Source organism: Aotus nancymaae, unplaced genomic scaffold, assembly GCF_030222135.1.
Source record: "Aotus nancymaae isolate 86718 unplaced genomic scaffold, 86718_ANA_hifiasm-v0.15.2.pri h1tg000006l, whole genome shotgun sequence".
Classification (NCBI taxonomy): Eukaryota; Metazoa; Chordata; class Mammalia; order Primates; family Aotidae; genus Aotus; species Aotus nancymaae.
Window position 1 is genome coordinate 41,329,694 of NW_026988417.1, and position 24,253 is coordinate 41,353,946.

Genomic DNA, 24,253 nt, shown 5'->3' on the forward strand with positions numbered 1-24,253 from the left:
CGAAATTTCACAGAGAAGGAGACAATAAATTATCCAGTACAATAGACCCCTTGAAGGTAGATTCTGAACTCCCTGAAGCATCTCAAGATCACAGTAAAGAACCTGAGCCATGCAGATTGGATAGTTAGGCCTATAACACAAGTATTTTGCCCAAAGAATAAGCCACAGGTAATTCTTACTCCCATTGTTTATCCACTAAACAATGCACCAGAGCTTGGAATATCTCTGAAAATATCCTCCTGCCACAAGGAACTCTGGGAAGTCATCAGCTATCCCACATGAATGGATAAGATTCAACATCTTCACAGAAGGATTCAAGGTAGAATATAAAAATGGTTTAAAAAGGGTTTTGAGTACTCGAACTTAGCACACAAGTAAATACTATGTATCCAGACCTGGAAGACACAGCAATACACTATGACACAGTGGATTCTGTGTTTTTATGAAGACTGATTTTACATACCCATGTCCATCAAGCCTTATGTTTCCAACAAAATCGTAGAGATGTCTGTTTGGACTTTCACACTCAATTCTGCCAGAAATCCTCGTCAAACTGTCAATGTCTTTGATATCTGATGTTGCTGGTAAGCCCTGTTTAGAATTTTTAAATAAGCAAAAGAGTATATTAAATAAGTTGTATCTGAGCAAAGAGGAGGAATTTTAAATTCATCCAAGTCTTAAGAGTTAAGGGATTCCATTATTTTTATAAGCATTTATCCCTACTCTGTTAAATCTTAATTAAGAGATTCCTTCCTCCCTGACTTGAGCACAGGTTTTTAGCACAAGAATAGGGCACCTTTGTGAGAGTTCTCAAATATATTTAAGAGCCTATAAGCTAGTCTGCAAAGATAATTTGAAGTAAGTCCCCAAAGAACCATTTGCTTCTGAAAATAAAAGTAATATTTAGCCCTATACAGTGTAAGTCTGTCTTTAGAATCTAAAAAAAGATGAAAAATAGATGGAATCTGTGTTCAAAGAACATAGCTTTCTCTTTTTTCATTCCACTGAGAAGGTAAACTCTAAAACAGTTCTTCCCTATGGCCAACCAGAAGCAGCTGTCACTGAGCAGGCCCCCCTCACATCATGGCAGCCTAGGTCCAGGTCCTCTGTGATGATCTAGTTCCAACACATCTTAACTCTTCCAAATGTCATTTCCATCATTCATCTAGAAACCAAGGGCATAGATTTTTAAAGTCCCTTTTAAAACTTTAAAAATAAAAACTTTACCATTGTTTTTGCCCAAGACAATATGAAAAATAAATATAGAAATGTAAACTATTCCCCAAGATGAATGAGTTTTAGAATGGGAATAGAAAGTATGGCTTTTTAAAAAACTTTTAAGTTCAGGGGTGTACATGCAGCTTAAGTAGATAAACTTGTGTTATGGGGGCTTGTATAGCTTTTTTTTTTTAACATGGCAAAGCCAAATTATAATTTGAAACAGGTGAATAGGAAAAAGTCAGTTAAAACATATCAAAGCACTTAGAACTACTATTATCTGAGTGTTAGCTATTACATAAAATAATTTAAAATATTACAAATAGTACCTACGAGACAGACCATATTTAACCAGATAAATATGTCCGAGTCTTCCATAACACTTCACAATACCAGTTTACAAAACATCTTCATTGTGGTTCCATGGAAACATACTTACAATAGGACAAATTACTTCAAGACAGTAACACAAAGAAAGAAGCTCTTAATTCCATGTAAGAAAACAGCAGTGATTATATATACTTGTATTAGATCTTACCTGTCTAATTTTCAAGTTTGTTTCACCATCTAAATTGGATGTTTCAATGTAGCACATGGCTTGAGGCTCACTATAGTTTAGAGTTGAGAAGCACAAACATTTAGTGGGGGAAGAAAAGCATAATAATAACTTATTTAAATGCTCAGACTCACTGAAGCCTTTCGTTCTAGTAATAGCCACCTAGCTTCTTGATGATTTTCATTCTAACAGCAAGATGCTGTGAGGCAGAACCCATGCATGACAACTCATGGATCAGCTTTTCAGCCAGAAGGACCCAAAAGCAATTTCCTGACAACAATCAGTAATGGTCTTCAAGATAATGCAAATGAATAGATTTGCACATTATATTTAAATTGTTCATACACATAGACACAACACAGACTGTATCTGAAATGTAAAGCAGTTTTGTGTCCAGATTTATCTTTAGCTCAAAAATGCCACATGAGATTTCATGCTTATGGCACACATGTAAATTGGTTAAGAAAGTGGTTGATGAGAAAATTCCAGATTGCTAATTCTACAAACTTGCATTTATTTCCCTTTTAGCTATGATGAGTAGGATCATATAAACCATAATATTTAAATTTCAAGGTTACTTTAAAAAATTAATATGAGCAAATTTTACAATGAAAGTAGATATATAACTTTCTCCCTCTATGTTTTCTGTTCCTGCTCTCCTATTAAAGTTGCTTGAGAAATTCTCATAGAAGTAAAAACTAAAACTAAAATCAGTCAGCTTGGTCATATTTGCTCTGTGACCTAAACCTAGAAGATACACTTCATGGGTTCCTACCAGAGTGTCCTAGTAAAATCTGGTGTGCAGGAGCTGGCATAAGGGGTCCATGTTCTCCAGTTTCATCACACCACACAGCCCGGACTATTTTATCTTTCCCTTTCACATGCTGATTTGACTTGCCTAGCAACTACAGACATTTTAATTTGTAGCCCAACTACATAATCTGATCCTCAATTCTAAAGAAAAGCATTCTAAAGTTAATCTCATTAACACTTGGTTATATAATATACCTAATTTATTAATATCACATAAGTAATTATAAATGTAATCTTTGTAAGCAAGGAGGTGCACTCAAAGCTAGAAAGAAAGAAATGTACAAGTTATAAACACCTGGAATTTTCTAATCAACATCCAATTTGTACACGTGCAAAACAGACTATTCCAAGTTTCAGAAATGGGCATGTACCTTAATTCTGTGGCCCAAAGATTTGTGAAAATTGTTTAAACACATAGACATTAATCAAAAATATTTTACTGACTCATTGTAAAGTAGTTCTGCAAGTTCTTCCATTTACTCTATGAGCTTTCTTTCATAAAAGCTGCTACTTTTTCCCCAAAATAAGACCTTTAAAATTTATATTTTCACTCTATCACTCAATCAAAATTTTATTTTTTAAATCACTGTCACCATACTAATTTGGCTATGGAAATTGCTCCAAATTCAAAATTTACTTATGTATACATTTGAAACATAGTTTATGAATTTATAAAACACATCATCTGATAATATAGAAGCATGATGACAGAAAATACTAAACGACAATGTTGATTCCATATTCTGACAGTAAGAATAACATTCTAATTCTACTTTTTTTTTTCATAAAGTAACTTTTCTAGGACTTTAATGGCTAAGAAGTTAGAAAGTTCAAATGGCTGACTTCTATTTGAAATTGGGCTAATAAAATATGCACTGAAATTCAGAACATTCTCAATAATCACTTAAGACAGTAGTTACTGAAGCAATTCTTAATAGTGCTGTGGAAAGGCAGCAAGAAGTCATGCTAGATCATAAATATTTCAGCAAATTACGATGACATCTAAAACACAAACTAGTCAAGAGAGGCAAAGCAGGCTTTTTGATTAGTAAGTGAAAAATGAAACAAGATGCATATCACAATACAGACACTAGTAGACAGCTGAAATTGATCACAGTAACGTGCACTTTGTCACTAGATACAAGTGGGATAAAAATTGATCCCAAAGCATGCGGTACAAAATGTGCAACATCCAGCTTTGTGCAGGGGGTCCTCTATAAACCCTATGTGCCCAAATTATAGTCACAATTGCTAGAAGGATTTTACAGAATTTACAGAAAATTTAAAACACGAGAATAAGAAAAATATTTAAAATATAATCCATTTTCAATGACTGTTTCATGAAAAGCTTAACATTGTTCAAAATAATATCCCAGAGAGATAAATTAAGCCTTAGTACTTAGGCATGTTTTAAAATATGAATATATATTAATGGTGTATAGGAAATTAACATCTACCTTTATTGGCATGCCTCTTAGACTCTTGTTGATAACAACAGGAGTTCAATCTGACCAACTGAAGGACAAGCATCATTCAACATAGCATTCAAAAATGCCTTTAAAACATCTGTAAAATGTCCATCTTCAAGCAGTATAAGAAGTTTTTGTTTTAAAGGAAGAGACACAGAACTCAACCATATTTGGGTGCAACTGTTCTCTGGTTTAGGGTGAGGACCCACATACACGCATCCTATACGACTCAGTGGTTCTAACCTTGAGGACAGACTGATGAGATCTGCTGGGAGATGTTCCCCATTGGTCACTTTCACTATCTCCCCTACTGCCACCTACATGTCCCAGTATAAAATAATTAAAATGGCAAAAAAAAAAAAAAAATGAATAACAGAGAAAAAAAACAAACAAATGGACAAAAGAGACAGAAAGTTTGAAATTATTATAGAAAATAATACATGTTAATAAAAACGTTTAATGCCAATTTTTTCAAAACTTATTTTGATCAGGTCTGAAGGCATAAGAAAACAATATCTGAAGATTAGTAGTTTTTAAGTCCAATTTAAATATTTAGTGTGAAAATTTTTAAAAGTTTACTCATAAGCTTATCAAATTAAAACATATTTGATAGAGAACATTATATTCTAGATTTTCCTTTTCAAATTTCTAAACCTCATGTCACCTACTGTATGTCCACTTGTACCAAAAAAAGAAAATAATTATGAAAATTATTTTTTGGGTTTTTATAGGGTTTTGAAAAACAAAGTACCCCATACACTTAAAAAAACCTATTAAAAATGTTCTGACTCCAAAATATTTTCAAGGTTAATTGCATAAACATCTTATTAATTTTAATGCAAAGATGCATTAAAAATCAGAGAGGGTACAAAATAGAGATGCCAGGAATATGGACTTGAATTAACAGCTTGAGTTACTTTACCCTACTTTATACTTTAACACATAAATGTATTAGTTATTTATTAAATGCTAAAATTTGTTTCATTTCAAAATGAAAGCCTATGAAACACCGTAACTTTCAACCATGTTCATGCTTTAATTTCAAACTACTTCACAGAAGATACACTCTTAGTAATTAAAAATTGAAAAAATTGAAAATTAAAATATTATAAACAATTGTTTACTCTTACTGCTAAGTGGTTGCTCACTGGCAGGTGAAAATCATCACGTACTTCTTTTGACAGTGGACAGTGTGAAGATAGATTAGGAGTATTCCAACCCTGACTTAGTCATTACTTAAAGTCAAAATTTATCTTTCTGTTAAATGATTATAAAAATGACTACCTATTTTGTGAAGTTAATGTAGGTTCAAAGGAGCTAAGTAATGCTAAAACACTCTGATGAAAAAAAAAAAAGAACCCTAAAAGGTGATATTTATTTTGAATTCTATTCAATAACAAAAAGCAATGAATCAGACAATCTTTTAAAAGTATAATTTTGGAGGAAGTTAATCACTGTGGAGACCACATTAAGACACAAAAACTGTATTGATAAATCGATATTCATGGCCACCAGTAAGTGTTGTTGATGTTTATAAATCACATTCTGTAAAAATGGTCTAAAGTTTAAGATATACAAGTAGCTTGCTGGGGAGTTTCTGAAATTGGATAGAGACAGATGACAAATATTTTGAAAATTTCCAACTTAAAATTAAGTACAAATTCAGGGCAGTATAGTCTATTATCTTCACATTTTTGAGTATCAAAAAATAAAAATGGTATTTAATGGCTCGGCCTATATGGTTTTCTCTATAATAATTTCTCTAAGAGTTTAATCAGGAAAACAATACTTTCTCAAATTGCTAGAAGGAGTTACTATGATTTGGAATTTTCTTATATGAGTACAGTCACGTGACAATGACAGGTGTAGATTCTGAGAAATGCATTGTTAGGCAGTTTTGTCACTGTGCGAGCATCATAGATGATACCTATACATAGATGGTATAGTCTGTGGGCCATATGGTATAGCAGATTGCTCCTAGGCTACAAACCTGTATAGCATGTTACTGTACTGAATAGTATAAAGAAACAGTAACACAACAGTATTTGTGCAATCGGAATTTTCCTGCTCCATTATAATCTTATGGGACCACTTTTGTATACATGTTTCATCACTGACCAAAATGTTATGCAGCACTAGACTGTAAAACATTCAGATGGACAACTGTCCAATACATTCGACACGTTTTTACTTAGTAAAACTGAAAGCATGCCATTCTGTAAGGTACTCTTAAGGCTTACTGATTTAAACAAAAAGAATTGGGGAGTATTAGAATTTGATTTATTTAATCCATCTTAATATAAAAGATGTGAAATAAAGGCATGAGAGATTAAGTAGTTGGTTCAAAATCACCAACTCAGAATACGAATCCTGGCTTTCCACTGCTTTAGGAGAGCTCTCTCTACTGCCTTATACTACCTAGAACCTGAGAGAGTAAGCTCTTCCTCAAACTAATTCTCATAAAGCCAAGAATGGATGGTTAGCTTTATTCAGTTTTAGAGACTTATTCTGATAAAGCTATAAGCAAAGGAAACTAAGAACAGAAAGGGTGATTTGAAAACATCGTATTAATTTTTCTGAAAACAAAAACCTATATGTACGTGGCACAAAAACTATAGAAATATAACTATAGTTACTTTAATTGCTTGTAGACTTCTAGAAATATCTAGATAACTTTTATTTGTTCAATTAAGTTTGAATAACTTGTCATGAATCCAATCACTTTAAATGACCTGATTAAATAGATTTTGAAAAAAGGACACTGTCCATATTCATATGTGGATTTACAAATAAAACTGTCCAAGGAAATGATGATAAACAACCTCTAAAATATTAAAAACAATTTTTCTTAATTTAAAATAGGACTAGTTTATAGTTTTTAAACCTAAAACCATTTGAAAGTCACATTCTTTAAAGGGTAACAGTGCCATATGTTCTGAATACTAATTCACGACTAAAATATAAGTAAAATGAAAATTATCTAAATTAAGTAACTGAAAGAACTTAAAAGAAAGAGCAAAGTACTTTCTGTTGGAAGAGTATGGCATTTCAAAAGGCATGATGACAGAAAAAAATCATTCATCCATTTTTTAGTACCATTCCACCATAATAATCAAGAAACTTTGCAGGGATTTATGATGAACAAGGATTGAAAGATTAAAAAAATCAATAGAACCCAATCCATGTATGATATAAAATAAATGACAGGAAATCTTAAAAGACTTATGATCCTCACAAAAGAATCTAGATAAATCCAGAGGGAGAGTAGACTCTTAATTATATTTCAATGATAAAGTATAGTACCCATCACTTATTCTATATGGCAAACATGAAAGAGCCCTTAAGTCGAATCAATTTGTTAAATGTTTAAATAAAAATTATCAGAGAGGTTTTAAATTCTTCGTTTATTCCTTATTTCCTTGGAGAAATCACAAGGTCAATGCAGGGTAGAGAAACCATCCTCTACACTGTTTGAGCATCAGTAGGCATCTCTACCTTGATGAGAGAAGTACAGTGTCAGCAGGTATATACTCTTTGCCTTTTATTATAACTATATCTCCAACATTTACCTGAAAGAAAACTGGGAATTGGTTAATTATCTGCATTGAAAGATAGTTACAAATATACAACCCATTGTAAAAAGCACAGAATATAGTAAAAATGATCATGGGCAAACAAGAACCACTTATCTTCACAAAATGGAAGAAAATTATCTAGGAGTGAGATTGGGTTGGAGGAATCGTTTGAAAAATGAACACTGTATGTCAGATATATAACTCATCTTCATAAAATTAACCTATTCTATCAACTTAAATGACATCTCAACTTCTCATATTCTCTTTGACATAAAAACAAAAAGGAGGAATTTACCAATATAAATCTTTACCCTATTGAAGGAAATCTCAATGCAACTGGAGATGCTATCATATATGTGATAATTACTCCTCACAATAATGCTTGTGAAACAAGTATTGCTTATAACTCATCATTTGGAGAGAAAGAAAGTAAGTCTGAGATTCTAAATCTAAGATTTTTACTCAAGATCACAGGCGGTTGAAGAGCTTAGACACAAATACACATTTGACTGTCTGCAAATCCTGATTTTTCTCAATTTTATGAAACGATCAATGTATTTTAAATTAAAATAAACAGCTTAATCTCTTCATTTTACCACCTCTTATCATTTTTCTGTGCCTGGCATAAAGACAAAGACACACTATGTCCAGAAACTGTTAGCAATAATTTAAGTGACAGATTTGTCATATAGCTTTTGGCAAACAATATAATAACTAAGCAACAACTTAGCTTAACTGAGTTGACCAAATTACACTGATAGCCACTCCCGTTACATCATGAAAGTTGACCTCTTAGTAGACAAATGAACCTAAACATGAATTTCAATACTTAGTAGATGGAAGAAAAGCCTTAAAAAAAAATTAAAGCCTGTTTGTTCTTCCCCTTCCCAACTTTTCCTTGAACTCTAAAATAACACTACTGAGGATAAGAACAGAGTAGTGCTCTTCGTGGGAATCATAATAAGAAATTACTGCAGAGGCAGCCCCACTGTGGTCTTTTTCTGGAAGAAGAGGTTAGGGAAGGTTGGGGCAGGGGTACTGTCTTTTTATTTATGACATGTATGCTTAGTTTCCAGGTAGGGAAGTTCTGGGTACCTTGATTCAAAAAATAATTCAGCTGAAATCTGAAATCTGTACTATCTGAAACTGACATATTACCAGGGATCTTGGAATCAAACACTCCCTACCTCAAAAAAGGGCAAAGAGGAAAAATTAAAAACTGCAAGTATAAATGTAAACTAGCCCTTAAAATAATGTGCTGTGATGGTACTGTGATTGCATTCACTGACAGAAAGATAATAAAATATAAATTCTCTAATCATGGCACTTAGAATGCTATCCAGATTACCATGTAATTGTTCTTTAATCACCTCCTGTGTGTTAATATTTCCTCTTAAGTTCAACTATGTGTTTTACAAAATCAGAATCACATGGTCTACACTACTGTGTTAGAGTCTAACGGTCAGACTTAAACAAATCCCTGATTCATTGTGTTGCTTTCCAATGTCTCTCCTCATTGTAAGACAAAAGCAGGGCTTGTCAGTATTAAACTCAATAAAATAGTAACAATTTATATGGTACCCCAGTGGCCTGGGAAAAACCAGGGGCTTACTAAACGCTGAAGTTCTTACTAAAGCATGCTAAATCAATGAATGCTAAAGTTCTTTACTTTAGGAATACAGGGAACTTAACTCTCTAGGATGCCTATGTTTAACATCAATTTCTCAAAAGACATCCAAACACCTGTCTTTCCTTTTGTGTTTTGAGCTCCTAATATGGCATTCCCCTTCCAGCCTGATGTGTGCATAAAAGGAACCAAGGAAGAAAAAGTCAAGATGACAAAAACGCTTTGATCATGTAAATTCTAATTGGAGGAATATCACAACAAAGCAGTTTTAGTCCCCAAAATGCCAAAATTAAGGAACTGTTTAGAGCTTTCAGTCCACTACCTTTAGCCTTCTGAAGTCACTGATATTAGCAACTTTGAGGATTTTGTAAAACAGTAAGATTATCAGACTGTAATAGCCCGATTTAAAAATCCAACTATTGACTGGGCTTGGTGGCTGACGCCTGTAATCCCAGCACTTTGGGAGGCCGAGGCGGTAGGGGGGATCACCTGACGCCAGGAGTTCAAGACCAGCCCGGCCAACATGGTGAAACTATGTCTCTACCAAAGATACAAAAACTAGCTGGGCGTGGTGGTGTGTGCCTGTAGTCCCAGCTACTTGGGGGACTGAGAAGGAGAATCGCTTGAACCCGGGAGGTGGAGGTTGCAGTGAGCTGAGATGGCGCCACTGCACTCCAGCCTGGGCGACCAGAGTGAAACTCCATCTAGAAAAAAAAAAAAACAAAAAAAACCAACTATTTTAATCCAATTCTAGGTTCCAACATATTTATATTTTTATTAAGAAATTTTTTTGAGACATGAATTCTTAATCCAAAGAAATACATATCGTGGTGGAAACTTCATACATAAAAGCAGCTTTATGGTGTTACTTTTACATATGCATACAGCCCACCATGTCATGCCTCTCCAGCAAGCCAGAAGAATGTGTTGATTCTAAGATTCTTCTGCTAAATTCTCCACCTGCATACACTTCGAAAACCTGTGAACAGTGTCAGCTGCACCTCATTATAAAGAAATAATCTGGGTAAAAGGCAATGAAGCCAGCAGCTTACAGTTCAGAAGTCACAATGTAGTTCCTTGTGTAGGGCTTTGTAATTACAATACTTTCTTTTAAAATTATGTACCTGCAAGTTAACCTTTTGCTACAGGGAGAAGGTTTCAGGGCAGTAACTGGAGAGATAAACCGTTAATATCTGAGAGCTGAAGTCTGCCCAGCTGTGAATGATTGTACGCTAGGCAAATTTGTAGGTCCTTTGAGGACCATTTAAAAGCAACCACAGTAGCCACACATTTAGAAATGCAGAGAAAGAGCCCTGAAGTAAAGCCCATTCACACTAAGGTCTATCATATTACCTTGGCATGTAGATGACATCCTTGGTTTTGGTTTATTGATTTTATTTTTAATTGCACAAAGTATTATATAAGCCAATGAAAAGACCTGCCTCACAATCTTATTATCCCAACAAATAAGGCTGCTTTTGTGCCTGTCCACTTGTTCAATAAATGATTTACAAAGCCAGTATCTCAGTGTACACAGCACTGTTTTTTTCACCTGTGATTGTATCTTACGACACAGGAACCCTTATTTGTCTTTCTTGCTGCTCTAAGCTCACTGCTTGGCATATGCACTCAATAAATACTTGGTCAAATGAATAGTATAATTTTTTTCTGTGTTGCTATACCACGTGACATAACAGATTTTACTTGTCACAAAATATACAAGAGTATAAAATGCCATAATTTATAAAACTTTCCCTATTGTTGCATTTCCATATTTTCTAGTTTTTCACTATTATAAGTAAATAAAACTACAATAAACGTTTTCATACACATGGAGATACTCTACTTTATGATTCTTTTCTTGGGATAAATTTCCAGAATTCCCTTTTTACAGTTCTTGATATAAATAGCCAAACTGCTCATTCACAACAGTATGTAAATAAAATATTTCATAACAATAAAACATCTGAAACGCAAGTTGGTTTTTATTTATGGAATAGGTAGTAAATGAAACTTCAATATGGTTATGCAACTTTTATTAGGTTGACTATTATACTGAATCTGGTTGATTATTATATTTCTCCTGGTTTACTGTCAAGTTTTCTTATTTATTTGTTTTTTTTTTTTGTTTTTTTTTTGGAGACAGAGTTTCGCTCTTGTTACCCAGGCTGGAGTGCAATGGCGCGATCTCGGCTCACGGCAACCTCTGTCTCCTGGGTTCAGGCAATTCTCCTGCCTCAGCCTCCTGAGTAGCTGGGATTACAGGCACGCGCCACCGTGCCCAGCTAATTTTCTGTATTAGTAGAGACGGGGTTTCACCATGTTGACCAGGATGGTCTCGATCTCTTGACCTTGTGATCCACCCGCCTCGGCCTCCCAAAGTGCTGGGATTACAGGCTTGAGCCACCGCGCCCGGCCAAGTTTTCTTATTTATATAACAATGATCTTAACAATTTGTCATATTTGGTGCAAATATTTCACATAGCCTGCCTACTTATTTGGGGAGGTTTTTGTTGTGTATTAGTTAAAAAATTTATATAATCTAATTCCATAGATTTTGAGATATTGCTCTTCTTCAAATATTTATTAAAGACTTTATTCTATTTGTATGTTTTCTTAAAACTATGTTTTAACATTTAACTTTTAGTCAGTTGAAATTTATTTTAGCATAGGTTGTGACTTAGATATAAACTAAATATTCAAAAAATATTTCTTAAAATTGCTAATCTGTGACAATACTTTTAAAATAATTGTTGCCTCTTTCAAATTTTAAATGGGTTTTATTTCAGGATACTATATTTTATTCTATACTATTTAAATCTGTTCCATGTTATTCCACTCATCAATGTCTATTTTTGCAAACAATCCACAGTATTTTAATAACTTTGACTCTCTATTTCACTTTTAATCTTTGCATACTGTTCATTTTCCCAAAATATATCCTACTTTCTTGTTTATTTTTGCAAATCAGATGAATAATTTAGTCAATTCTTGAGGAAAATATAATTTCCCTGGAATCATATTACTTCATAATTTGGAACAAGTAATATTTTATTTTTAATTCTTCCAGGAATATGACATATTTGTAAATTTGTATTGATATTTAATATCGAAAGTTTGGATGCTTTCTCTACAAAGGTCATACACATACATTAAATTTATTTGTGGGCATCCCATAGGCCACTGGGAATGAGACCTCTTCTTCACTTTATTCTCTAACTTGATACTGCCAACATAAGAATGCTGTTGATTTTTGAAGATTTATCATGATTTCCTCACTGAGCCAACTTTTAGTGATTCTAATTACTTCTACAATTCTAATTATTAAATAACTTCAGCTCTTTTGGGCTGGATGACTTTTGGCAATACTTTAAATTCTGTCCTCTATCTCAAAATGGGATGCTTCGGTTAGGTGTGCCACTGCTGCGAGACGACTGAAAATGCTATTATTATGGGTAATTCTGGCTGGTAACTTAGTTTTTTTGTCTGTCAAAAATAGGAAAAGTAAGAGTTACCACCGTGCAGGTAGGTTAGCACAATCTTGAAATAATGATTGTTTATTAGGAAAATAAGACATTTTAAAGGTTTAGAGTGACATGATTATCTCCCGACTTTCTGTTTTTTATTTTCTGAGCAAGCAGCCTAGGTTATTTATCAGCATGCATATTTATGTTAACTATACTGACAACCCTAGGTAAAATAATATTATAGTAAAATTCAACTTATACTTGATTATATCCTACCTGTCTTCTTTCTAAAATGTTTAAATCCATAGGTGCCAGAAAAGAGTATTAAAAAAACTTATTTTGAAACTGTTTTTAACATTTTTGTTTTTTTATTCTGTTCTTATAAAAAAAGATTCCTATCACAGAAGTAAATAAAGCACAACCAAGATATTTTCCTCTTTGTTGCTCTTATGTCAAAAACCAAAGAAAAAATAGGGGTAAAATTTCAAGCATATGAAAGAGATGCCAGTTTCTATTCTAGCCACTGACTGAAAATGAACAAAAGTTTAATTAATTTTTAATTGGGGGGTACAAGGTATCTCCTGCAGAAATAGAAGGTGACCGTGACCATGACAAGGTAGAATCAAAGGCGTGGACTTAAGCCAGCTGGGAAGTACCGGAGTGCAAATAAACTGCTGTTTACACTTCTATCGTCCTAGCAAAGTTATTGTCCTGTGAGATACACCTCTAGTGTCCTGGCAATCCCAGGAAATCAAGTGCCCTGAGAAGAGTAGCTCAGCCTCAAAAACGTCTGTTACCAAAGCTATTCATTTGTGGATGACTAGATTTTAAATCTTCTTCCAGAACTAAGGGAGAACTAGTAATAATTGCTTACCTTTTGAAAGGAAAGTCTGAAAAAAATTGAACACCTGAATGACATTTGTTAAATTATGACTCAACCCACTAACTTCCATGTTAGAGATCCTATAAGCAAATTAACCTTTGATGCTATAGAACTGACTTCATTAGAGGACAATGCTTAATTTGTAAGATTTTTGTCTTAAAGGAATTAGTGGTAAGCAAATGTAATTAGTCTCACTATATAATTTTGAAGTAAAATATGCAGAAGTAAAATATCAGAACTCAAATTCTTATTTTTACTTGGACAGTAGATGATTAAAGCAAAAAATTACAGCACAAAACAGTTCACGGTTAAATAAAATCTATGAAAACAGTACTCAAAATATACTATAAAAAAACAAAAAGTTCTAGATATTACTTTTCAAAATAAGTCTTTCTAGAATATAGCAGAAATATTAAATATATGTGACTAACTGAAGACTCCATGCATATTTATATTACTAAATAGCTTTTATAGAATTATTGACATTTGCTTATATTATACAAAACAATTACATCTACTAGAGTACACCTCTGTGCATTTGTTTTCTAGAACAAAATAAAAATTAATGCATACCTTTTCCCAGTGGACAATTTCCCAAGCACCATTTCTCAAAACTGGAAAGAGAAAAGGTGACATTTTAAAGAACTTTTTTTTTTTACTATGAAAAGGCCATTTCTGATGAAATAATCATTTTAAATGAATGGCTTCAGTCAAAATAACTAGTAGCAATTTTTATAGGTCAAAAATCTAATTATGATAGCAAGAGTATGTAAAATTACACAAATAATTAGAAACAGCCAACATATATTTTAGCTCTCATATCACTAACAGAGGGCAATCTCACTGGTGTTACCAAGGGCTTTCTTCAGCACCCAGAGGAACTATGGGGCTCAGCTGGAAGAGAAAGCCACAAAAATGATGTGAAAATGGAAGTGACAAGCTTAAAAACATTTCAGATGTTACAACAGTAGCAATGTTTAAAAAAAGAATCACAAGCACAGAATAATAGCTTTCTAATAATTTGGTAAAAATGTAACAGATAAAGCCAATAGAGAAAGAATTTGCACCTTTAGGTTTATAGTAATGCAAAAGAAAAAAAAAAAACACCCAAATTTTCTTTTCTCTTTTTTTTTGAGACGGAGTCTCACTCTGTGGCCCAGGCTGGAGTGCAACAGCACAATCCTGCTCATTGCAACCTCCGCCTTCTGGGTTCAAGCCATTCTCCTGCCTCAGCCTCCCAAGTAGCTGGGACTATAGGCATGTGTCACCATGCCTGGCTAATTTTTGTTTTGTTTTGTATTTTTAGTAAAGACAGGGTTTCAGCATGTTGGCCAGGCTGGTCCCAAACTCCTGATCTTCAAGTGATCTGCTGCCTCAGCCTCCCAAGGTGCTGGGGTTACAGGTGTGAACCACTGCGCCCAGCCCTAAAAACCCAAATTTTCTATATTTGGTTTTCTGGGAGAAAAAAAAAAAAAAGAAAAAAGCCAAAAGAGGAGGGTACTATTAAATTATGATGGGGGCGAGGGGGAAGGTATTTCTTGGGGTTTCACTACTGCTTCACATCAGTAGGGTTATCCAGTAGACATTTTTTTCCTGTAATATATCTGTGCTGTAACACTGAATATGCTAATAAACAGTAGAAAATGATAATAAAAATATAAAACAGGATAAGAGTATGTGAAGTAGATGGCACAGCACTTAGTACTTAAGGACAGAAATATGTCAAGACCCATCAACAAATTATCCAGACGTAAATTCCACGAGGGGAAAGCATTTAATATTTAACATTATATTCCCTGGAAATAGCACAGTACCTGGCACAAAGCTACTCAGTAAATATTTGAAAATGAACAAGTTTTTGGCACAAAAATATTTGATTCAGTTTCTTTTGATGTTGGGAACGATGAAGCCTGAACCCTCTAAAAATAACACAATGGTAATAATCCCCAAAATGTTGAATAGCAAATTTAATATTAATTACAAACAAAAATGTCTTGAAATCAGTATCACAATATAAACTATTTAACTGAATTATCTTTACATGTTTCTAAATTCCCCGAACACATGCATTGTGTCTTAGCCATTTCTTTTATTTCTTATACTTGCAGCACTTTTGGCATATAGGACATTCAGATGGTTATAAAATGAATATCTCACAGTGCATTTTGGTGAATCAACTCCATTAATTTATAAAATAATAATCATCCTAAGCTAAAGAACTAAAAGTATTTCTGGTATACTATCTTAATTGTATGAACAAGTTAAAGTGCCAATTTTTACAGTACGTACACAGGTACAGACCACGGACCTAAAGCACAGGAACCTAAAATTGATCCCTGTATCCCGAAACACAAAACTCTAATGCCTGCAGAGCTCACCCAAACTGATCCCAGGACTAAATCCCCTGGCTCTATGTTGCTCATGGAGCAGTAGGGTTTGGAGCATCTGACCCAGAGTCAAAAAAGCCTCTGGTAGAAAAGCAAGAGGTGCTGTCTCTGCTAGAGTCCAACAGTATTTTCCTCAAAATCAGTTGTAACAAAGCATAAAGAATAAATGAGGGCCAGGCACAGTGGCTTTGGGAGGCTGAGGCAAGCAGATCACCTGAGGTCAGGAGTTTGAGACCAGCCTGGCCAACATGGTGAAACCCTGGCTCTATTAAAAAATACCAAAAAAAATTAGCCAGGCATGGTGGCACACACCTGTAGTCCCAGCTACTCAGGAGGCTGAGGCAGGATAATTACTTGAACCTGGGAGGCAGAGGTTGCAGTGAGCTGAGATTGCACTCCAGCCTGGGCAACACAGTGAGATTCTGTCTCAAAAAAAAAAAAAAAAAAAAGAAAAGAAAAGAAAAGAAAGAAAGAAAAAGCAAAAGAAAAAAAGAATAAATGAGAGCACACTCCCCTTTAATCATGTAACCCAGTGGTCACAATTTAATAAGAGAGATGGTAACAAAGAGAGATGGTAAAGTCCTGTTTAAATCAACTACACCCAAGTTCAACTGACACAGAATGACTGTGCTGTAAGTTCGGATTAATTTATAAAAAACTAGTCAATAGTATTTAGAGCTCTTTATTGCCATTTATTTCCTTCTGATCCTATCTCATATTAGTACTTCTCCCAATTGTAATACTTAGTTTTTTTTTTTTTAAACAATCAGTGTCCAATGTTTCTAAAATCAAGATATTTGACATGAGGATTAAGACTTCAGGAGGACTAAGTTCCAGAGAACATACTATCTCCTGGAATTTCATTTGGGTCTCAAGTTTTCCAATACATGGACAAGCTATCTTTCTCCATTTATTTACGTCTTAATTTTTCTTGGATATGTTTTGTAGTTTTCAGTGATGGGCCTTTTACTAGATTTGATTCTTGTTATTTTATTTTTCTCTTCATATCACAAGGGTTATTTTTTTATTCTATTTTCCAGTCATTGGCAGTATTTAGAAATGCATTAAGTTTTTGTACAGTGACCTTGTCATCCTGTAATTTTGTTACATGCACTTATTTGTTTTAGTATAGTTGTTTGAACCTTTGTTTTGTTGTTTCTGTAGCAATATTTGCAAAGCAACTTACTTTCTCTTTGTTAACAATGCTGCATTATGATTTTTGGCAGTTTTATTATGCTCATATGCTTTCCTGTTTATCCCTTTTTAAAACTCTTTCTTGTAGAAAAATGCCTTTGAAAATCTGGAATAATTTTTACCACTAAAAACGTTCTGTTGATTTTATGCCTTACGCATCTCAAAATCTGCCAATATTTTTAAATCTTCTCCATCATCACCAATATCAGCACCCCTAGTTCAAGGAACTACCTCCCAACTGGATGTCTGTAATAGCCTCAGGATAGTTTCCTGCATTCATTCTTAATCTCTTTCAAATTCAGTTTCTACAATGTAGCTATAAGGATTATCTATGATGATTTTACATATATGTAATAGTTACATATTATTATGTACCAGTCCATAAGCACAAGTAAGATTGAGTCAATCCTTGCTCAGAACTCCTCAATTGGCTTCCCTAAGCTCATAAATAAATCCAAACACTTACAAGGCCTTTTATGAAGCAGTTCTTGCCTCTTTTCCATCATCACCTCTTGCCACTCCCGCCACACCCTCCCTTATGCCCTCTGTAGTGAGAGCACCATGGTCTCTGCTGCCTCAAATCTTTTGCACATGCTTCTGTGCCTAGAATGCTCTTTCCCTCCATCCTCACCTAGTTAACTCATACACACACCTTCTGGATCTCAGCTCTAACAGCACTTTCTCGGGTTACATTGTGTTGACACCCAGTCCTTCCTCCTCACCCCCAAATCTAAATGAGCTCCATGCACTTTTCCTTTAGAGCACTTACCACAGCATCACAGTCTTACTGTATATTTAATTAAATAGGATTATTTCAGGGCTGTGTCTTCCCCCAGATTGTAAGATCCATGACAAAAGAAACCTTCTCTATTATACGCACTGTTACTGTTCCAGTGTTATCACATAGCACACACTGACATAAAGGTGCTAAGTACTAGCTGGGTGGAATGCTGAATCCATTAATATTCTTATCTGTTATAAGATCATATAAAACCGTTGTAACAGTTATAGACTTACCAAAGACAGAACTCTACTACCTAGTAGGGCTCATGTTAAAAATAACATGCACATGACATTTAATAAATAGTTATATAGGAAAATATGTTGGCAGTTTCTCAAAAAGTTAAGCACAGTTAGCATAGACCCAGAAATTCTACTAGGAGGTGTATACCCAAGAGAATGAAAAACATATGTTCACACAAAACTTGCATATGAATGTTCAACGAAACATTATTCATAATAGCCAAAGAGTAGAAACAACCCAAATGTCTATCAATTGATGAATGGATAAAAAAATGTGGTATGTCCATTAAATGGAATGTTATTTTGCTGTACAAAGAATGTAAGGACCGATACAACAACATGAATGAATCACAGATATGCTAAGTGAAAGAAGCCAGACACAAAGGGCCACATACTGTATGATTCCATGTACATAAGATGCCAAAACACACAAATCCACAGAGACAAAAGGTAGGTTAGTGATTGCAAGGGGCGAAAGAAAGGAAGAAAGGAATAAAGGCAGAAAGCAAGAAAGCAAGCAAGATACAGAAAGACAGCAGACAGACTGCTTACATGTGTAGGGTTTCTTTTTGAAGTGATGAAAATGTTCTGGAATTAAGGCTGCAATGATTGGTGCATAACCTTGTGAATGCACTAAACACCACTGAACTGTATCCTTTAACACGCTGAATTCTATGGTATGTGAACTATAACTGAATTAAAAAATAGCTACCTGAAAAGATGCCAATGAACTATTTAAACATTTGCTTAAAATAGATTTCTCAGTTTTATAAGTGACTAAACCAATTTTCAGTGCAAGCAGTTAGAAATGGTTATATAACCCTCACAGGCACTAACACAAACTGTTCTCTGACATCAGCTCAGGGCCCCCTGTTCCAGCTCTGTAATTTAATCTAGCCCGCCTCAGTATGCTGTGACTTTGCAGATGTTTGTTAGTTCACATGTAAAAATAGCCCTGATCCACTTTACTGGGCTCTGCTTAACACATGGGAAGTGTCACAACAGGTTTCTCAGATCCAACAGATGATGCCAGGGAGTCTTAATAACGGAGAGTGGAAGCCAGTGGCACTTACATGGAAAGCCGCCTCCAAATCTGTTGCACTTCTGCTGTCCTCCTCCAAATCTGCTTGATGCCTCCATCTTCTATACATGCTCATTTTCCCTCAACCTTGTTCTGATCAATTTTCTCTCCAGGTTCAAACTTATTTACCTCCTTTCTCCAACCGACCTTTTGCAAATCTTTGTCTCCAGCCAAACAGTGCATTCTCCTCTCCACCCAAATGTTCCCTCTCAATCCCATTATTGGAGAAAGACTTAGAAAAATGTGGCATATTACCCAAATTTACACATCTAAGAAACTTTTAAATATTCAATGTTTTCTACCAAATGACAAAATCAATACATGTTTCCAGAGAGACAGGTATGCATACAAGGTGAAAGCCGACGTTCCTCTTCTCAAGGTCACTTTCTCACAGTAAGGAATACTAACTGATGAATCCTTGCACACCTTTCTCTAGACAAACATGGACATTCTTCTTTTCTCTGTCTTTTAAAATTTCTCTGCCAATTGCTTTTCCACTCAACATGTCATAAATACTTTAATGAAAAGCAGAGATATTTAACTCATTTTTGGAAAATACCCCATGGCATAGATGTATCAATTACAATGGGCTGGATAATTAAGCAGACTTTTTACTCAAGACAAAGGATAGGGTACAGCAGGAAAATGAAAACCCAGAAAAGTATCAGAATCCTGGGAGACTGACAGGCACGGCTCCCCAGGATCCCTTCTCTTTCACCCTCAACAAGGACTTTGAAGTTCCGTGGTATGTATGTAAAATCTTAATTTTAGGAAAGCCCAGGAGAAAGTCTCCAGTAGGATCTTTCCTACCCTCTTAGCCAGTTAAACTAGTTAGCCATCAATCTCTAAATGCTTAAACTAAGTAGAGAAGCTAGTCTTGGGTGGCTACAGGGGAGTTTCAAACCTTAAACAGCACATTATAAATCACCAGCTAGTCCGTCTCATCCTTATCCTAGGCAGTGTTCAGCATCACACTTCCAGGTGTCCTAGAGACAGGCACAGAGCTGTCCTCACCCTGTGTGAGACAACTCAACTTTCCACACAGCTGCATCATAAAGCATTCAACTATTCTCCCGGTGCAAACTCTGACTTCTATTTTTTTCTACTACCACAGCAACGAAATATATTCACATGATTGTATACTATGAGAGAGAATGCCCCAAAGAACATTGCTGACTCCAGGGCATTTGAGTTTGTAATTTTATCACATACAAACATATTACTTACCTAAGGATCTACAGCACTCCACACTTTTACCAGCAATGTATAAATTTCCACTGACTATAAACTGAGACAAGTACAAACTTATCAATTCCTTGAATTTTGTCAATCTGATGAGCATTTGATATTTATTCTGAAGGCAGTAGTGGTCTGGATTAATCAAAGTATACCTTTATCATATACCTTTACATCCCTACACTGAGTTGGATTCGTAACTAAATAGAGTAACATTTCTTTGAAAGTATTACAAAACCTTGTTGCTCCACACTTGCTGCTTGGCCTGCGCCATCTGCAGTGCTGGTAGACTCCTTAGAAATGAAGACGTAATTCTAACCCATCCCCATTTTGTTCTTGAAACACAAAACCAGAACACAGAAATGAAGAAAGGAAATACACAAACCTGAGACTAAACTCATCTTGGAATATAGATGAGTATACTTTGGTAGTGAAGTTAAAAATCTGTTCACAACATAAAAAAAAGTTTCCATACAAATCAAGACTTGAATACTGGCCAAGGAAACAAGTCAATCCTATAATTCATTGTTATCTTTCTTAAACACCATGTCCTTAGAACAATGAAAATAAACACTACCATATGTATTATGCCAGTGACTGAATTAGCAATCTAGCTATTTTTAAATCATTGACCTCCTCTGACCCAGCAGTAACCTAAGTCTAGAGAAAGCAGGAAACAATGCCGGAGCCTGTGATGAGCATTTAGGGTTGTTGGGCCAAAAGTAACTGAGCTGCTATTCTGATCCTAGAGTTTTTTTTTTTCTTTTCTTTCTTTTTTTTTAAAAAATATATTCATTTCAGTAGAGAATTAAGTAAACTTCACATTACAAAGCCAAGGCCAAAGTAATTTTGCACGGTTAGAATGTGTTTAAGAAACCAGTCACAATTTAACCGGATTAGATTTCAACAAGGAGATGACTGTGTTCCTTCAAATAACCTTCATTTAGGAAGATGATTTTCCTCTAATAAGTGGAAAGAGTTAAGAAGGTGAGCCTGGAGGAGATGATTAAAGAAGGCTGGTGAAGGGAAGTAGGAGTAAGTTATGACAGGACTGTCAGAATGGCCGGTGGTATGGTGCTTTGACAGCTCATTGTTTTAAATGCAAAACTCCTCCATCACCTCTTCCCAGTTCCAACCCAAACACACCTGCTATAGTTTTCAAGCAGCCTAATTAGTCTGACAGTCCTGCCATGGGACAGCTCAGACTAAACAATTACCTAAAATGTAACTTATTTTTACTTAGCAGGATACAAGGTAACAGCTTTGTTGTCATAGGTTTCTTTTTTGAAATGAAAACATTCTGTTAGAGTACATCCCAAATTCCTCAATCAAAGGCCCTGGAGGAAGTGGCCAGTTTCTCAGGACTCAATCAAATATTGCACAGGTGCAGGTGCTCACTTATACTCTAACACCAGCTTCTCTGAGAGAAGCCTGCCACCCACCCATCACCCTAATCAGAATGGTCTACCACTGGGGCCACTGCCGAAAGTGTCACTGGGGTGCCCTACCTGGGCAATAATATCATTTCTCTCTTTCTTTCTTTTTTTTTTTTTCTGAGACGAAGTCTTGTTTTGTTGCCCAGGTTGGAGTGCAGTGGCGCAATCTCGGCTCACTGCAACCTCCACTTCCCAGGTTCAAGCGATTCTCCTGCCGCAGCCTCCAGAGTAGCTGGAATTACAGGCGTGCGCCACCACGCCCAGCTAATTTTTGTATTTTTAGTAGAGACAGGGTTTCACCATGTTGGTCAGGCTGGTCTCGAACTCCTCACCTCGTGATCCACCCGCCTCGGCCTCCCAAAGTGCTGGGATAACAGGCATAAGCTGCTGCGCCCGGCCTATCATTTTTAAGTGGATAAAAAGAGGCAAGTCATCCAAAAGACAATGGGCACTACCGTTGTCATAGAAGAACAGAAAAACCACAGAAAATGTAGTGTGTTCCAATTTCTCTCTCTGAGTCAGCATTTAAGAGAAATTTGAGGTCATCAAGAAGGACTGCAGTATAGCTGAGACTGTGGCTTTGACCTGGGCAAAAGCCAACATGTCAACATTAAAGCATTATTTTCTTCACTATATAGACCCTTACTTCCAAAGACAACTTTAGGGCAAAAGCTTCAATGTGGCACAAACTGACATGGCACAAGAAGAGTCTTCTGTAGAAACCTGCCTATAAATGTTACATTAAACCGCTAGGTGCTTCGCTGAACCATTAGTGTCTACTGACACAAAAGACAATGGAAACTCCCTAAATTCCTCTTTCCACCATGTAATACATATAATAATACATATATTGATGTCGAATTGGTTGGTACTACTTCTATCAACTCATTCACACGACCTTGAAATGAGCTGTACTAAAAGTATGACCCCTCACCAGCAGTGTCACTGAGAGTTTAAAAATGAAACTCTGGGGTCCCACTCCAGGCCCACAGAAACTCTAGGTGTGAGTCCCAGCAATCTGTGTTTTAACAAATGCTCCAGGGGATTCTGATGCACAATCATATTTGAGAACCAATGGCTTGTGAAACATCAATATCAGAGGCACAATGTGATGGGAGTACAAGGACCAGCAATACCGTATTCTCAAAATGTTTTCTTTTATTCCTGCCCACAGTCATGAGTCCCTCACTTTTTCCTCTTTAACTGAGAAATTCTTTGAAAGAAAAATCTCCCTCCACAGCTTCACCCGTCAGTCATTCCACAATTCCTTCCAATCTGGCTTCAGTTTTCAGAGCTCCACAACTACTCTCTAGTTAAGAACAATGAACAACGGTGACTTCTTTTAAATGCTGGGTTTAGTGGGTGTCTCAGTCCTGGTATTCTTTTGATTTAGCAGCACTTGGTATTTGACTGGGTGTCTCTCTGTTGCTATGTCCAGTTGAATCTATCCACTGTGTGCTTTCCTTTGTCTTCTAATTGACATAGCCTGTCCTCCTCCTCAATAAGAAAATCAGTCTCTCTGTGCCTCTCCCTACTACCTCTCCATACAGCTGTCAAATTCTTTCAAAAGTAGAAGAGGAAACCAATCCATATTTTTCAGAATTCCATCCAAGTTCCTCACCCTGGTTTTTAAAAGACTCCAAAAAATGACCCTGACTTACCTTCCTGTCCCTGCTCCCATCATCTCATGACATGTATTCTATGCCCTGCCTCAATAGACTATTTGCTATTTCCAGAGTACATCTCACGTCTTCCCACTTCCACAGAAATGCTCATGTTAGTCCTTTCACCCTATCACTCCCAGCTGCCACCCTCATCTCTGCTAACCAAAGTTCCACTCTTACTTCATGAACCCCTCAGATGGTATTTTGGAATCGCTACATCTCTCATTCGGCCCTTGTTACATTTTTTTTTTTACCTGGAATTGTATCAGTCTGCATCTTATCTTCCCTACCAGATTATAACTTCCTGTATGGCGAGCATGATTGGCTTCTCTCTGCATTTTCTGCACAGGGTACTATACAGAAAAGGTGTTCAATAATGACTTTCCGAAGTAAAATAACAAATGTTCCAACTTTGAATCACACCCATTTTTCCCAGAAAATATGTTAATGTAACTTATTTGGGTCTGGCAAAATCAGGAGAAAAATTCCCATGAAAGCAAACCACCTGGTTTAAATTTAAAAATAAAACACACTGTGAGTGAAGTATGCACATACAAGAATAAAGTGAAGAGCAAAGTCAAAGCAAATCCTAAAATCAGTCTTCTCACTTTAACCAGCTTCCCA

The 24,253-nt window shown here is 35.5% G+C and overlaps 1 protein-coding gene across 9 annotated transcripts in view; it reads right to left on the reverse strand.

The window, feature by feature from the left end:
* ATP8A1 (ATPase phospholipid transporting 8A1) overlaps positions 1-24,253 on the reverse strand; it is a 241,625-nt gene that overhangs the window by 168,918 nt on the left and 48,454 nt on the right. For 6 of the 9 annotated variants that reach the window (XM_012474964.2, XM_012474961.3, XM_012474962.2 and 3 more), the window contains exons 6-9: positions 14,182-14,222; positions 7,552-7,625; positions 1,757-1,826; positions 464-591 (exon numbers count right to left, since the gene is read on the reverse strand). In XM_012474964.2, coding sequence (XP_012330387.2) covers positions 464-591; positions 1,757-1,826; positions 7,552-7,625; positions 14,182-14,222 — 313 coding nt within the window. Of the gene's footprint in view, positions 1-463; positions 592-1,756; positions 1,827-4,299; positions 4,374-7,551; positions 7,626-14,181; positions 14,223-24,253 lie in introns of all 9 variants that reach the window. The other 3 variants (XM_064366745.1, XM_012474960.2, XM_012474959.2) reach the window with 1 other exon arrangement.